Source organism: Oncorhynchus clarkii, chromosome 23 (genome assembly GCF_045791955.1).
Source record: "Oncorhynchus clarkii lewisi isolate Uvic-CL-2024 chromosome 23, UVic_Ocla_1.0, whole genome shotgun sequence".
NCBI classification, from domain to species: Eukaryota; Metazoa; Chordata; class Actinopteri; order Salmoniformes; family Salmonidae; genus Oncorhynchus; species Oncorhynchus clarkii.
In genome coordinates, this window is record NC_092169.1 from 35,832,070 (window position 1) to 35,846,290 (window position 14,221).

At 38.0% G+C, this 14,221-nt stretch overlaps 1 protein-coding gene across 1 annotated transcript in view; it reads right to left on the bottom strand.

Moving 5' to 3' along the window:
• Positions 1-14,009, bottom strand: part of LOC139381889 (choline O-acetyltransferase-like) — a 29,325-nt gene extending 15,316 nt beyond the window's left edge. Inside the window, exons 1-4 of the mRNA XM_071125741.1 lie at positions 13,844-14,009; positions 13,361-13,475; positions 10,829-11,020; positions 8,427-8,545 (exon numbers count right to left, since the gene is read on the bottom strand). Of these exons, the coding sequence (XP_070981842.1) occupies positions 8,427-8,545; positions 10,829-11,020; positions 13,361-13,408 (359 nt within the window). The 5' untranslated portion in view covers positions 13,409-13,475; positions 13,844-14,009. The remainder of the gene's footprint in view (positions 1-8,426; positions 8,546-10,828; positions 11,021-13,360; positions 13,476-13,843) is intronic.
• Positions 14,010-14,221: the final 212 nt, after the last annotated feature.

The following is a 14,221-nucleotide window of genomic DNA, read 5'->3' on the forward strand; positions in this document are numbered from 1 at the left end:
TGTGTATGTGTGTGCTTGTGTTTGTGCATGTGTGTGTGTGTGTGTAATTGTGTGTTTGTGTGTGTGTGTTTGTGTGTTGTCTGTCAGGCTGGCAGACCACATATCATTTAATAAGCAGCAGAGATGTAGAGAAGAGATGATGCAGACTGGCTACTGATACTCTCCACGTACTGCAGGTTGTAAATCTGGTTTGGTTTATGCCTGCTGAAAACATTGTTGTAAATCTGGTTTGGTTTATGCCTGCTGAAAACTTTGTTGTAAATCTGGTTTGGTTTATGCCTGCTGAAAACATAGTTGTAAATCTGATTTGGTTAATGCCTGCTGAAAACATAGTTGTAAATCTGGTTTGGTTTAAGCCTGCTGAAAACATTGTTGTAAATCTGGTTTGGTGTATGCCTGCTGAAAACATTGTTGTAAATCTGGTTTGGTTTATGCCTGCTGAAAACATTGTTGTAAATCTGGTTTGGTTTATGCCTGCTGAAAACATTGTTGTAAATCTGGTTTGGTTTATGCCTGCTGAAAACATAGTTGTAAATCTGGTTTGGTTAATGCCTGCTGAAAACATTGTTGTAAATCTGGTTTGGTTTATGCCTGCTGAAAATATAGTTGTAAATCTGGTTTGGTTAATGCCTGCTGAAAACATTGTTGTAAATCTGGTTTGGTTTAAGCCTGCTGAAAACATTGTTGTAAATCTGGTTTGGTTTATGCCTGCTGAAAACATTGTTGTAAATCTGGTTTGGTTTATGCCTGCTGAAAACATTGTTGTAAATCTGATTTGTTTAATGCCTGCTGAAAACATAGTTGTAAATCTGGTTTGGTTTAAGCCTGCTGAAAACATTGTTGTAAATCTGGTTTGGTGTATGCCTGCTGAAAACATTGTTGTAAATCTGGTTTGGTTTATGCCTGCTGAAAACATTGTTGTAAATCTGGTTTGGTTTAAGCCTGTCAAAAACATTGTTGTAAATCTGGTTTGGTTTAAGCCTGTTGAAAACATTGTTGTAAATCTGGTTAGGTTTATGCCTGCTGAAAACATTGTTGTAAATCTGGTTTGGTTAATGCCTGCTGAAAACATTGTTGTAAATCTGGTTTGGTGTATGCCTGCTGAAAACATTGTTGTAAATCTGGTTTGGTTTATGGATGCTGAAAACATTGTTGTAAATCTGGTTTGAGTTATGCCTGCTGAAAAAATAGTTGTAAATCTGGTTTGGTTAATGCCTGATTAAAACATTGTTGTAAATCTGGTTTGGTTTAAGCCTGTTGAAAACATTGTTGTAAATCTGGTTAGGTTTATGCCTGCTGAAAACATTGTTGTAAATCTGGTTTGGTTTAAGCCTGCTGAAAACATTGTTGTAAATCTGGTTAGGTTTATGCCTGCTGAAAACATTGTTGTAAATCTGGTTTGGTTAATGCCTGCTGAAAACATTGTTGTAGATCTGGTTTGGTGTATGCCTGCTGAAAACATTGTTGTAAATCTGGTTTGGTTTATGCCTGCTGAAAACATTGTTGTAAATCTGGTTTGGTTTAAGCCTGCTGAAAACATTGTTGTAAATATGGTTAGGTTTATGCCTGCTGAAAACATTGTTGTAGATCTGGTTTGGTGTATGCCTGCTGAAAACATTGTTGTAAATCTGGTTTGGTTTATGCCTGCTGAAAACATTGTTGTAAATCTGGTTTGGTGTATGCCTGCTGAAAACATTGTTGTAAATCTGGTTTGGTTAATGCCTGATGAAAACATTGTTTTAAGCCTGTCAAAAACATTGTTGTAAATCTGGTTTGGTTTAAGCCTGTTGAAAACATTGTTGTAAATCTGGTTTGGTTTATGCCTGCTGAAAACATTGTTGTAAATCTGGTTTGCTTTATGCCTGCTAAAACATTGTTCTAAATCTGGTTTGGTTTAAGCCTGCTGAAAACATTTTAAATATGGTTTGGTTTATGCCTGCTGAAAACATTGTTGTAAATCTGGTTAGGTTTATGCCTGCTGAAAATTTTGTTGTAAATCTGGTTTGGTTAATGCCTGCTGAAAACATTGTTGTAAATCTGGTTTGGTTTATGCCTGCTGAAAACATTGTTGTTCATCTGGTTTGGTTAATGCCTGCTGAAAACAATGTTGTAAATCTGGTTTGGCGTATGCCTGCTGAAAACCTTGGTGTAAATCTGGTTTGGTTCATGCCTGCTGAAAACATTGTTGTAAATCTGGTTTGGTTTATGCCTGCTGAAAACATAGTTGTAAATCTGGTTTGGTTAGTGCCTGCTGAAAACATTGTTGTAAATCTGGTTTGGTTTATGCCTACTGAAAATATAGTTGTAAATCTGGTTTGGTTAATACCTGCTGAAAACATTGGTGTAAATCTGGTTTGGTTTATGCCTGCTGAAAACATTGTTGTAAATCTGGTTTGGTTTATGCCTGCTGAAAACATAGTTTTAAATCTGGTTTGGTTAAAGCCTGCTGAAAACATTGTTGTAAATCTGGTTTGGTTTATGCCTGCTGAAAATATAGTTGTAAAACTGGTTTGGTTTATGCCTGCTGAAAACTTTGTTGTAAATCTGGTTTGGTTTATGCCTGCTGAAAACATAGTTGTAAATCTGATTTGGTTAATGTCTGCTGAAAACATAGTTGTAAATCTGGTTTGGTTTAAGCCTGCTGAAAACATTGTTGTAAATCTGGTTTGGTTTAAGCCTGTCAAAAACATTGTTGTAAATCTGGTTTGGTTTAAGCCTGTTGAAAACATTGTTGTAAATCTGGTTAGGTTTATGCCTGCTGAAAACATTGTTGTAAATCTGGTTTGGTTAATGCCTGCTGAAAACATTGTTGTAAATCTGGTTTGGTGTATGCCTGCTGAAAACATTGTTGTAAATCTGGTTTGGTTTATGGATGCTGAAAACATTGTTGTAAATCTGGTTTGAGTTATGCCTGCTGAAAAAATAGTTGTAAATCTGGTTTGGTTAATGCCTGATTAAAACATTGTTGTAAATCTGGTTTGGTTTAAGCCTGTTGAAAACATTTTTGTAAATCTGGTTAGGTTTATGCCTGCTGAAAACATTGTTGTAAATCTGGTTTGGTTTAAGCCTGCTGAAAACATTGTTGTAAATCTGGTTAGGTTTATGCCTGCTGAAAACATTGTTGTAAATCTGGTTTGGTTAATGCCTGCTGAAAACATTGTTGTAGATCTGGTTTGGTGTATGCCTGCTGAAAACATTGTTGTAAATCTGGTTTGGTTTATGCCTGCTGAAAACATTGTTGTAAATCTGGTTTGGTTTAAGCCTGCTGAAAACATTGTTGTAAATATGGTTAGGTTTATGCCTGCTGAAAACATTGTTGTAGATCTGGTTTGGTGTATGCCTGCTGAAAACATTGTTGTAAATCTGGTTTGGTTTATGCCTGCTGAAAACATTGTTGTAAATCTGGTTTGGTGTATGCCTGCTGAAAACATTGTTTTAAATCTGGTTTGGTTAATGCCTGATGAAAACATTGTTTTAAGCCTGCTAAAACATTGTTCTAAATCTGGTTTGGTTTAAGCCTGCTGAAAACATTTTAAATCTGGTTTGGTTTATGCCTGCTGAAAACATTGTTGTAAATCTGGTTAGGTTTATGCCTGCTGAAAATTTTGTTGTAAATCTGGTTTGGTTAATGCCTGCTGAAAACATTGTTGTAAATCTGGTTTGGTTTATGCCTGCTGAAAACATTGTTGTTCATCTGGTTTGGTTAATGCCTGCTGAAAACAATGTTGTAAATCTGGTTTGGCGTATGCCTGCTGAAAACATTGTTGTAAATCTGGTTTGGTTCATGCCTGCTGAAAACATTGTTGTAAATCTGGTTTGGTTTATGCCTGCTGAAAACATAGTTGTAAATCTGGTTTGGTTAGTGCCTGCTGAAAACATTGTTGTAAATCTGGTTTGGTTTATGCCTACTGAAAATATAGTTGTAAATCTGGTTTGGTTAATGCCTGCTGAAAACATTGTTGTAAATCTGGTTTGGTTTATGCCTGCTGAAAACATTGTTGTAAATCTGGTTTGGTTTATGCCTGCTGAAAACATAGTTTTAAATCTGGTTTGGTTAAAGCCTGCTGAAAACATTGTTGTAAATCTGGTTTGGTTTATGCCTGCTGAAAATATAGTTGTAAAACTGGTTTGGTTTATGCCTGCTGAAAACTTTGTTGTAAATCTGGTTTGGTTTATGCCTGCTGAAAACATAGTTGTAAATCTGATTTGGTTAATGTCTGCTGAAAACATAGTTGTAAATCTGGTTTGGTTTAAGCCTGCTGAAAACATTGTTGTAAATCTGGTTAGGTTTAAGCCTGTTGAAAACATTGTTGTAAATCTGGTTTGGTTAAAGCCTGTCAAAAACATTGTTGTAAATCTGGTTTGGTTTATGCCTGCTGAAAACATTGTTGTAAATCTGGTTTGGTTTAAGCCTGTCAAAAACATTGTTGTAAATCTGGTTTGGTTTAAGCCTGTTGAAAACATTGTTGTAAATCTGGTTAGGTTTATGCCTGCTGAAAACATTGTTGTAAATCTGGTTTGGTTTATGCCTGCTAAAAACATTGTTGTAAATGTGGTTTGGGTTATGCCTGCTGAAAACATTGTTGTAAATCTGTTTTGGTTTAAGCCTGTTGAAAACATTGTTGTAAATCTGGTTAGGTTTATGCCTGCTGAAAACATTGTTGTAAATCTGGTTTGGTTTATGCCTGCTGAAAACATTGTTGTAAATCTGGTTTGGTTTATGCCTGCTGAAAACATTGTTGTAAATCTGGTTTGGTTTATGCCTGCTGAAAACATAGTTGTAAATCTGGTTTGGTTAATGCCTGCTGAAAACATTGTTGTAAATCTGTTTTGGTGTATGCCTGCTGAAAATATAGTTGTAAATCTGGTTTGGTTAATGCCTGCTGAAAACATTGTTGTAAATCTGGTTTGGTTTAAGCCTGCTGAAAACATTGTTGTAAATCTGGTTAGGTTTATGCCTGCTGAAAACATTGTTGTAAATCTGGTTTGGTTAATGCCTGCTGAAAACATTGTTGTAGATCTGGTTTGGTGTATGCCTGCTGAAAACATTGTTGTAAATCTGGTTTGGTGTATGCCTGCTGAAAATATTGTTGTAAATCTGGTTTGGTTAATGCCTGATGAAAACATTGGTTTAAGCCTGTCAAAAACATTGTTGTAAATCTGGTTTGGTTTAAGCCTGTTGAAAACATTGTTATAAATCTGGTTTGGTTTATGCCTGCTGAAAACATTGTTGTAAATCTGGTTTGCTTTATGCCTGCTAAAACATTGTTGTAAATCTGGTTTGGTTTAAGCTTGCTGAAAACATTGTAAATCTGGTTTGGTTTATGCCTGCTGAAAACATTGTTGTAAATCTTGTTTGGTTTGTGCATGCTGAAAACATTGTTGTAAATCTGGTTTGGTTTAAGCCTGTCAAAAACATTGTTGTAAATCTGGTTTGGTTTAAGCCTGTTGAAAACATTGTTGTAAATCTGGTTAGGTTTATGCCTGCTGAAAACATTGTTGTAAATCTGGTTTGGTTTATGCCTGCTAAAAACATTGTTGTAAATGTGGTTTGGGTTATGCCTGCTGAAAACATTGTTGTAAATCTGTTTTGGTTTAAGCCTGTTGAAAACATTGTTGTAAATCTGGTTAGGTTTATGCCTGCTGAAAACATTGTTGTAAATCTGGTTTGGTTTATGCCTGCTGAAAACATTGTTGTAAATCTGGTTTGGTTTATGCCTGCTGAAAACATTGTTGTAAATCTGGTTTGGTTTATGCCTGCTGAAAACATAGTTGTAAATCTGGTTTGGTTAATGCCTGCTGAAAACATTGTTGTAAATCTGTTTTGGTGTATGCCTGCTGAAAATATAGTTGTAAATCTGGTTTGGTTAATGCCTGCTGAAAACATTGTTGTAAATCTGGTTTGGTTTAAGCCTGCTGAAAACATTGTTGTAAATCTGGTTAGGTTTATGCCTGCTGAAAACATAGTTGTAAATCTGGTTTGGTTAATGCCTGCTGAAAACATTGTTGTAGATCTGGTTTGGTGTATGCCTGCTGAAAACATTGTTGTAAATCTGGTTTGGTGTATGCCTGCTGAAAATATTGTTGTAAATCTGGTTTGGTTAATGCCTGATGAAAACATTGGTTTAAGCCTGTCAAAAACATTGTTGTAAATCTGGTTTGGTTTAAGCCTGTTGAAAACATTGTTGTAAATCTGGTTTGGTTTATGCCTGCTGAAAACATTGTTGTAAATCTGGTTTGCTTTATGCCTGCTAAAACATTGTTGTAAATCTGGTTTGGTTTAAGCTTGCTGAAAACATTGTAAATCTGGTTTGGTTTATGCCTGCTGAAAACATTGTTGTAAATCTTGTTTGGTTTGTGCATGCTGAAAACATTGTTGTAAATCTCTCACCAAATGTGGTTTACAGTACAGGACAGGAAGCATAGTAGCCATGTATTGCATTGCACCAGCACCATTGTATATTGCAGAATAATACAATATTGTACTCTGTATATTGTATTTACCATTATATCGTTGGACAGCTTCTAGTTGTGGAGGGATTCAGGATGAGAAATTGCAAAAATAAATAAATAACTATCTAAATAAGTAAGTACCTAGTTCAAACAGTCAAAATCATCTCAATGTACATAGTCTCTAGTCAGAGTAGCTGATTTGGTTTGGGTGCCGAGATTACTAGTATGTACATGACTCCATGTTGTCAAGTATAATTAAGCTGGTTGTCAGTCAAACAACACTAATCTTATTCACACTGAGGAAGTGAGTCTTTCACATACCTGAGTGAGTCTTTCACATACAGTGGGGAGAACAAGTATTTGATACACTGACGATTTTGCAGGTTTGCCTACTTACAAAGCATGTAGAGAGAGGTCTGTAATTTTTATCATAGGTTCACTTCAACTGTGAGAGACGGAATCTAAAACATAAATCCAAAAAATCACATTGTATGATTTTTAAGTAATTAATTTGCATTTTATTGCATGACATAAGTATTTGATACATCAGAAAAGCAGAACTTAATATTTGGTACAGAAACCTTTGTTTGCAATTACAGAGATCATACATTTCCTGTAGTTCTTGACCAGGTTTGCACACACTGCAGCAGAGATTTTGGCCCACTCCTCCATACAGACCTTCTCCAGATCCTTCAGGTTTCGGGGCTGTCGCTGGGAAATACGGACTTTCAGCTCCCTCCAAAGATGTTCTACTGGGTTCAGGTCTGGAGACTGGCTAGGCCACTCCAGGACCTTGAGATGCTTCTTACGGAGCCACTCCTTAGTTGCCCTGGCTGTGTTTTGGGTCGTTGTCATGCTGGAAGACCCAGCCACGGCCCATCTTCAATGCTCTTACTGAGGGAAGGAGGTTGTTGGCCAAGATCTCGCGATACATGGCCCCATCCATCCTCCCCTCAATACGGTGCAGTCGTCCTTTCCCTTTTGCAGAAAAGCATCCCCAAAGAATGATGTTTCCACCTCCATGCTTCATGGTTGGGATGGTGTTCTTGGGGTTGTACTCATTCTTCTTCTTCCTCCAAACACGGCTAGTGGAGTTTAGACCAAAATGCTCTATTTTTCTCATCAGACCTCATGACCTTCTCCCATTCCTCCTCTGGATCATCCAGATGGTCATTGGCAAACTTCAGACGGGCCGGGACATGCGCTGGCTTGAGCAAGGGGGACCTTGCGTGCGCTGCAGGATTTTAATCCATGACGGCGTAGTGTGTTACTAATGGTTTTCTTTGAGACTGTGGTCCCAGCTCTCTTCAGGTCATCGACCAGGTCCTGCCGTGTAGTTTTGGGCTGATCCCTCGCCTTCCTCATGATCATTGATGCCCCACGAGGTGAGATCTTGCATGGAGCCCCAGACCGAGGGTGATTGACCGTCATCTTGAACTTCTTCCATTTTCTAATAATTGCGCCAACAGTTGTTGCCTTCTCACCAAGCTGCTTGCCTATTGTCCTGTAGCCCATCCCAGCCTTGTGCAGGTCTTCAATTTGAACCCTGATGTCCTTACACAGCTCTCTGGTCTTGGCCATTTTGGAGAGGTTGGAGTCTGTTTGATTGAGTGTGTGGACAGGTGTCTTTTATACAGGTAACGAGTTCAAACAGGTGCAGTTAATACAGGTAATGAGTGGAGAACAGGAGGGATTCTTAAAGAAAAACTAACAGGTCTGTGAGAGCCAGAATTCTTACTGGTTGGTAGGTGATCAAATACTTATGTCATGCAATAAAATGCAAATTAATTACTTAAAAATCATACAATGTGATTTTCTGGATTTTTGTTTTAGATTCCGTCTCTCACAGTTGAAGTGTACCTATGATAAAAATGACAGACCTCTACATGCTTTGTAAGTAGGAAAACCTGCTAAATCAGCAGTGTATCAAATACTTGTTCTCCCCACTGTACCTGAGGGAGTATTTCACATACCTGAGTGAGTCTTTGCGATCTTTAAAGTTTTGTTTTGGGAAGACCATGGCAGGATTGGAGTTGACTGGTAGGGCCAATCTCTGATTCAAATACATATCTTCTAGCCAGTAGTCATAAACCTGAGAGAGCGAGAGATAGAGATGGTGAGAGAGAGAGAGAGGGAGAGAGAGAGAACACAGGCACAAGGCCTCCACTTTGTCCATCCATGTTGACAAGGTGCCAAAAGCTGCTCCTGCAGGTTTTTCAACTGTGGCTTTGTTGAACTGGCTTTAAACACAATACTGAAAACGTATTCTTAGAAGGGAATCTCATGGGCATCAGTGTGAGAAGCCATCAATATCATGAGTGCACTGGATATCATAGCAAGATGGAGGGGAGTAGAGGAGGTGAGAGGCTGCAGCAGCAGGAGTGGGAGTTTGATAGAGAACAGAGAGAAAGAAAGGACAAAAAGACTACAGGAGGAGAGAAGGAGAGAGGCTGCAGCAGGAGGAGTGGGAGTTTGATAGAGAACAAAGAGAAAGAGAGGACAAAAGAACTCTAGGAGGAGAGAGGCTGTGGCGGAGGAGTGGGAGTTTGATAGATATCAGAAAGCTACTTTAATTCAGGACTGACTGATCATCTAAGTGGCCAGTGATGGATCGGTCCTGCAGACACCAAGTGGCAGATCTGATAGATCTATGGCCACAGCTTTAGTTCTTTCCTCCTTCCGTTGCCAGCTGTTATTGATGGTCCAAGTGTATTGGGCCATTTATGAAGTTGATAGTGTCTTCAATCACAGTGTGGAGACTCTACAGTCTTTATGGACAGGTCTCCAATGGGTTATCAAAGGAGATTGTTTAGCTTTCCGTTATCGACACACTCCTGATATATCACACCTTTAGGTCGTGTTTACTTCTACTTGTGCTCTACAATGTTTCAACCTGAAGTGATGTCGAAGTATACTGTACACTCTTAGAAAAAAAGTCTCCCAGTGTCTGGTGGAAAGCAGACTGAACCAGGTTTTCCTATAAGATTTTGCCTTTGCTTAGCTCCAGTCAGTATTTTTTTTTATCCTGAAAAAACTCCCCAGTCCATAAGGATTACAAACATACCCATTACATGATGCAGCCACCACTTTGCTTGACAATATGGAGAGTGGTACTCAGTAATGTGTTGTATTGGATTTGCCCCAAACATAACACTTTGTATTCAGGACAAAAATTCAGTATTACTTTCATGCCTTGTTGCAAACAGGATGCATGTTTTGTAATATTTTATTCTGTACAGGCTTCCTTCTTTACATTCTGTCACTTAGGTTAGTATTGTGGAGTAACTTCAATGTTGTTGATCCATCCTCAGTTTTCTCCTATCACAGCCATTCAACTCTGTAACTGTTTTAAAGTCACCATTGGCCTCATGGTAAAATCCCTGAGAGGTTTCCTTCCTCTTCGGCAACTGAGTTAGGAAGGACACCTGTATCTTTGTAGTGACTGGGTGTATTGATACACCATCCAAAGTGTAATTAATAACTTCACCATGCTCAAAGGGATATTCAATGTCTGCTTATTTTTTTATTTGTTTTACTCATCTCTGTGAAGCATTGGAAAAGCTTCCTGGTCTTTGTGATTGAATCTATGTTTATGTAAATTCACTGCTCGACTGAGGGACATTACAGATAATTGTATATCTGGGGTACAGAGATGAGGTAGTCATTAAAACATTATGTTAAACACTATTATTGTTCTGCAACTTCTTCTGTGACTTGTTAAGCACATTTTTACTCCTGAAAGTATTTAGGCTTACCATAACAAAGGGGTTGAATACGTATTGACTCAAGACATTTCAGAATTTTCTTTTTTAATTCATTTGGAAACATTTGGAAAAACATCATTCAACTTTGACATTATGGGGTATTGTGTATAGGTTAGTGACATTAAATCTAAATGTAATCCATTTTAAATTCAGCCTGTAACATAACAAAATATGGATGTGTAAATACTTTCTGAAGGCACTGTAGATGGAACCCAAAGGGGTTCCACCTGGAACCAAAAGGGTTCTACCTGGAACTAAAAGGGTTCTAATTGCAACAAAAAAGATTATAGATAGTACCATTTTTTCAAGGAGTGTAGAAGTATAAGGGTATACTACTTTGCATGCTTCACACATGTGGCATCCCATCCCACACCAAATCTGACTTCTGTTTCAAAACAATAGAAACCTAACAAGGATCACACTCCCACAGTGCCTAACAGAATGTATAAGGTGTCATGTTTACATTTACTAGAGGGTCTTGTCTGCCTCCCAAATGACACCTTATTCCCTATAGTGCACACTACCTTTGACCAGTGCCCTTGCACTATATAGGCAATAGGGTGCCATTTGGGACACAGTGCTTGTCTGAGTGAGGGAGGGAGGGAGTTTACCCAGTTGTATGTCTTCTCACTCCTCTCCAGTAGTTTCTTCTGCAGCAGCTCTCCAGTACCGCCTGGCTCTCCAAACTTCACCACGATGGCTTTAGTCTTCTGATATTGTTCCTCCTTCACCAGGTGTTTCATACAGCTCAGGTACATGTCCAGAGTCTGTTTCAGGGGTGGGACAGGCACCTTGGGCAGGACCTAACATTGTGAGATCAATCAATCAATCAGACCCTCTGTAATGGTTGGATTGGGATAAATATTAACTCAATGATGCTGCACCCAAAAGGACAAAATGTGTTCATCATTATAAGGAAGCTGTTTTCCTGCCTGTAGGCATGTATTCATTCGTCTGAACATTAAAATACCTAATTTTCTTCATGAAGTTTCTCTTTAAAGCTTGTATTCTTAGAACCTGAGTGAATTATTCATTCGAACTGCTTGAAGCCTAGTCGAGAATTAATTTTACAGCGCCCTGTGGGATACGAAAACGCTCCTTTTGATCGAAACAGCTATGGTTATTTTATATTGAATAAAATGCTAATGGAAAGTGCTGTATATGGAGTGGGAGTAAGTGTGTTGAGTGTTGACTAATTATTTGTCCCAATTTGGCCTGATATGTTTGAATCAGTTCTGTCATTCTGGCCAGTGTAACTTGTGAGAATGGGTTAACTACACACTAAAATAAAAGGGTTCTATATAGTGCCAAATAAGGGTTAATATGGCTTGTAACCATAGTGAAACCCTTGTTGGTGCTATATAGAACATTTATGGAGAATGGTTCTATAATAAATAATGTTTTCAATCTGAAATGTTCTTTGAAGAACAATACAGGGCTTTTAAGTAGGGTTTAATAGCCATAATGCATTGTTAAACTTCCGCAAGACTGTTATACTGTTTTTATTGATGGGTTGAATAAAGTGTGACAGCATTTAGTCAACCGTTCTCAATTGACACAAGGCCATATGTGAGTCTTTAACAAGACACAATCACTGGCCATAGGCATAAGTGACATATAATAATAGAACACAACACAACATATTAAATAAACTGGAATGACACCCTCACTCACGGTTGCACAAAAAGAACTGTGCGCAAACCACGCCCCAACATATTCTAATGAACCAACTGCCCTACATGTTAATCATCACTAAAAGAGGAAAGAACCCTTATCTGAACTGCAAATAACCATTGATGGGCTCGAAGGGATTATTTGGGTCATTATGGTTCCACATAGAACCATCACCCTTCCCAAAAACCTTTGAGGAACTCTTATTTTTAGTGTGTAAATCAAATGTGAAATAGGTATGATTGAATGGATATGTTGGTGATATTTTACCTTAGAATTAGCCCCAAGCGAATGGCCACTCTTGGGGGAGATCCATTAGAATCGTATCGTTCTGAATTCAATTTTGTTTAATTAATTGATCCCCAGTGGGCAATTGAAGTGTCACACCACGGGCTTGTGCTTCGTTCATATTCGCTGTAACCTAAACCAATGGTGCTGTGTAAATTCTAGTAGCATATAGCTAAAGTGCTCTGGCAACAGAAACGTGAATTGTTGAGACGTTTGACTTCCCGGATTTAGTTCTCGGTATTCTTTACAATTCGCAGAATGTAATTTTCCAACAACAAAAAAAGCCTCGATAAATTGGCTTTTACATTATAAAAGTTGAGACAGAGAACAATCATTTGGGCGCAAGTATCACGGCTTCGAAAGCTCTGTGTTGGATCATACATTTGCATTACATCAAATCTGAGAGTGTATTTTAATTTCCCAGTTTTGTTAATACCAGTGTAATAAAAGCCTTCCAGTTCTCTAGTTTCTGCCCCTAGCGGTCAGTACAAGGATACAGCGTTTCAGCATCCATGTTATTTTCAGCCCCATGGGCAGCGCCTGTACCTGTTACACTTGGAATAGCTTTCAGGCTTGTTGCTGCATACTTTTTCTATTGATAATCAGTGCGTTAGTTCTGCAAGACACTTATGAAAATCACTTCTCATTACAATTTGTTAAGAAATAGAACAAGTAAGAAGCCAATTTGTATCAGAAAATGCATACTTTGGAAAACAATTAAGGCTACAAAAAGGACTGTGGTACATGTCAAGGTAAGAAACGAATTCCCTAAAATAGTGTCTCAGCAACGGTATTTTGTCAGTCACAAGCAACATTGTGATAAAACAGCAACAATGTAAACTGAGTGAAACAAGTAAAGCAAGCAGATTTTAGATTATGCTAATTATCCACCAATAAATGACTATCGATTCAGTTATTGTTACTCACTTCTGCGACGACCTGAATAACATAGACCTATTTCAATTCACCTTATAATGTTGTCCGATAAAGCCTACATTTTCATTATATGCCCGTATAGATAAAGCAAATATTTGTTTTAGAAATAGTTGATAGCAAGTTACAGCCAGACACAATCCTTATTAAACAATTCATTACCCTCAGTGTTTTAAACAATTTGAATGTATCGATTTAGTGCATAAATAATATTAGTATATCGATATATATATAACCTAAGACTTTCATACATAGCTTTCCCTTCGGCCTTTCGGCGGCTCTCTCTCCAGGATAGGCATGTTGTTATCCAGCCAGGATCGGTCAGGAGGAATTCAAACTCACAAGAGTTGGTTGAAGTTCAGCCTTCTGCATGAAGCCGGTACATCCAAATCATTCAAAACAAAGGAAAAAAATGATTACTTTAAAATAGGATTGCTACGTTATAACTGTCACTGTCGAGTTTGTATTATAAATTTAATTATAAAACAAAATCTTATCACCAGATTTTGATATGGTATGCATTAGTGTTAAATATAGTGTATTATTGTATTCAGCATAGATAGATTATAAAATAGATTATAGATACATAACCACAATCACAATCTATCCATAAGTATTAATCGAGGAGCTGTCTCCTTCCAAGTCATCCAAACTAAGCACATCGTGCACCTGTTAACTTACTGAACTAGGCATATTTGTGAATAATGAGGATAAGAGAAAAGATTTCCGCTTACCTGAGAAATTGATGTCTTCCTTCACTCCTCAAGAGGTCAAAAAGGTTTGCAACAAGATTAAATATTGTCCCGCGTACGTGCATAGAACTAACATAACTAAATCCTTTGACGCGAACGAATGATCGTTCCCCATTCTGTCTCACGCTTCATGATATTCACTCCTATCTCACACCCATTGCAAGGCTTTGACTTTTAAAGCGCGCTTGCTTAGTAAAGATGCTCTAGGTGTTTGTCTGTCTCTACCTAACCCGCAAGCAGCAAACTCCTCCCATCGAAATCTATTCGTGGAACATATTATTTGACAGCTTGGCTTGCTTCCCCTGCCTACCTCTGACAAAGTATGAAAATGATCTTGAGATTGTAGTAGCTACAATCCGG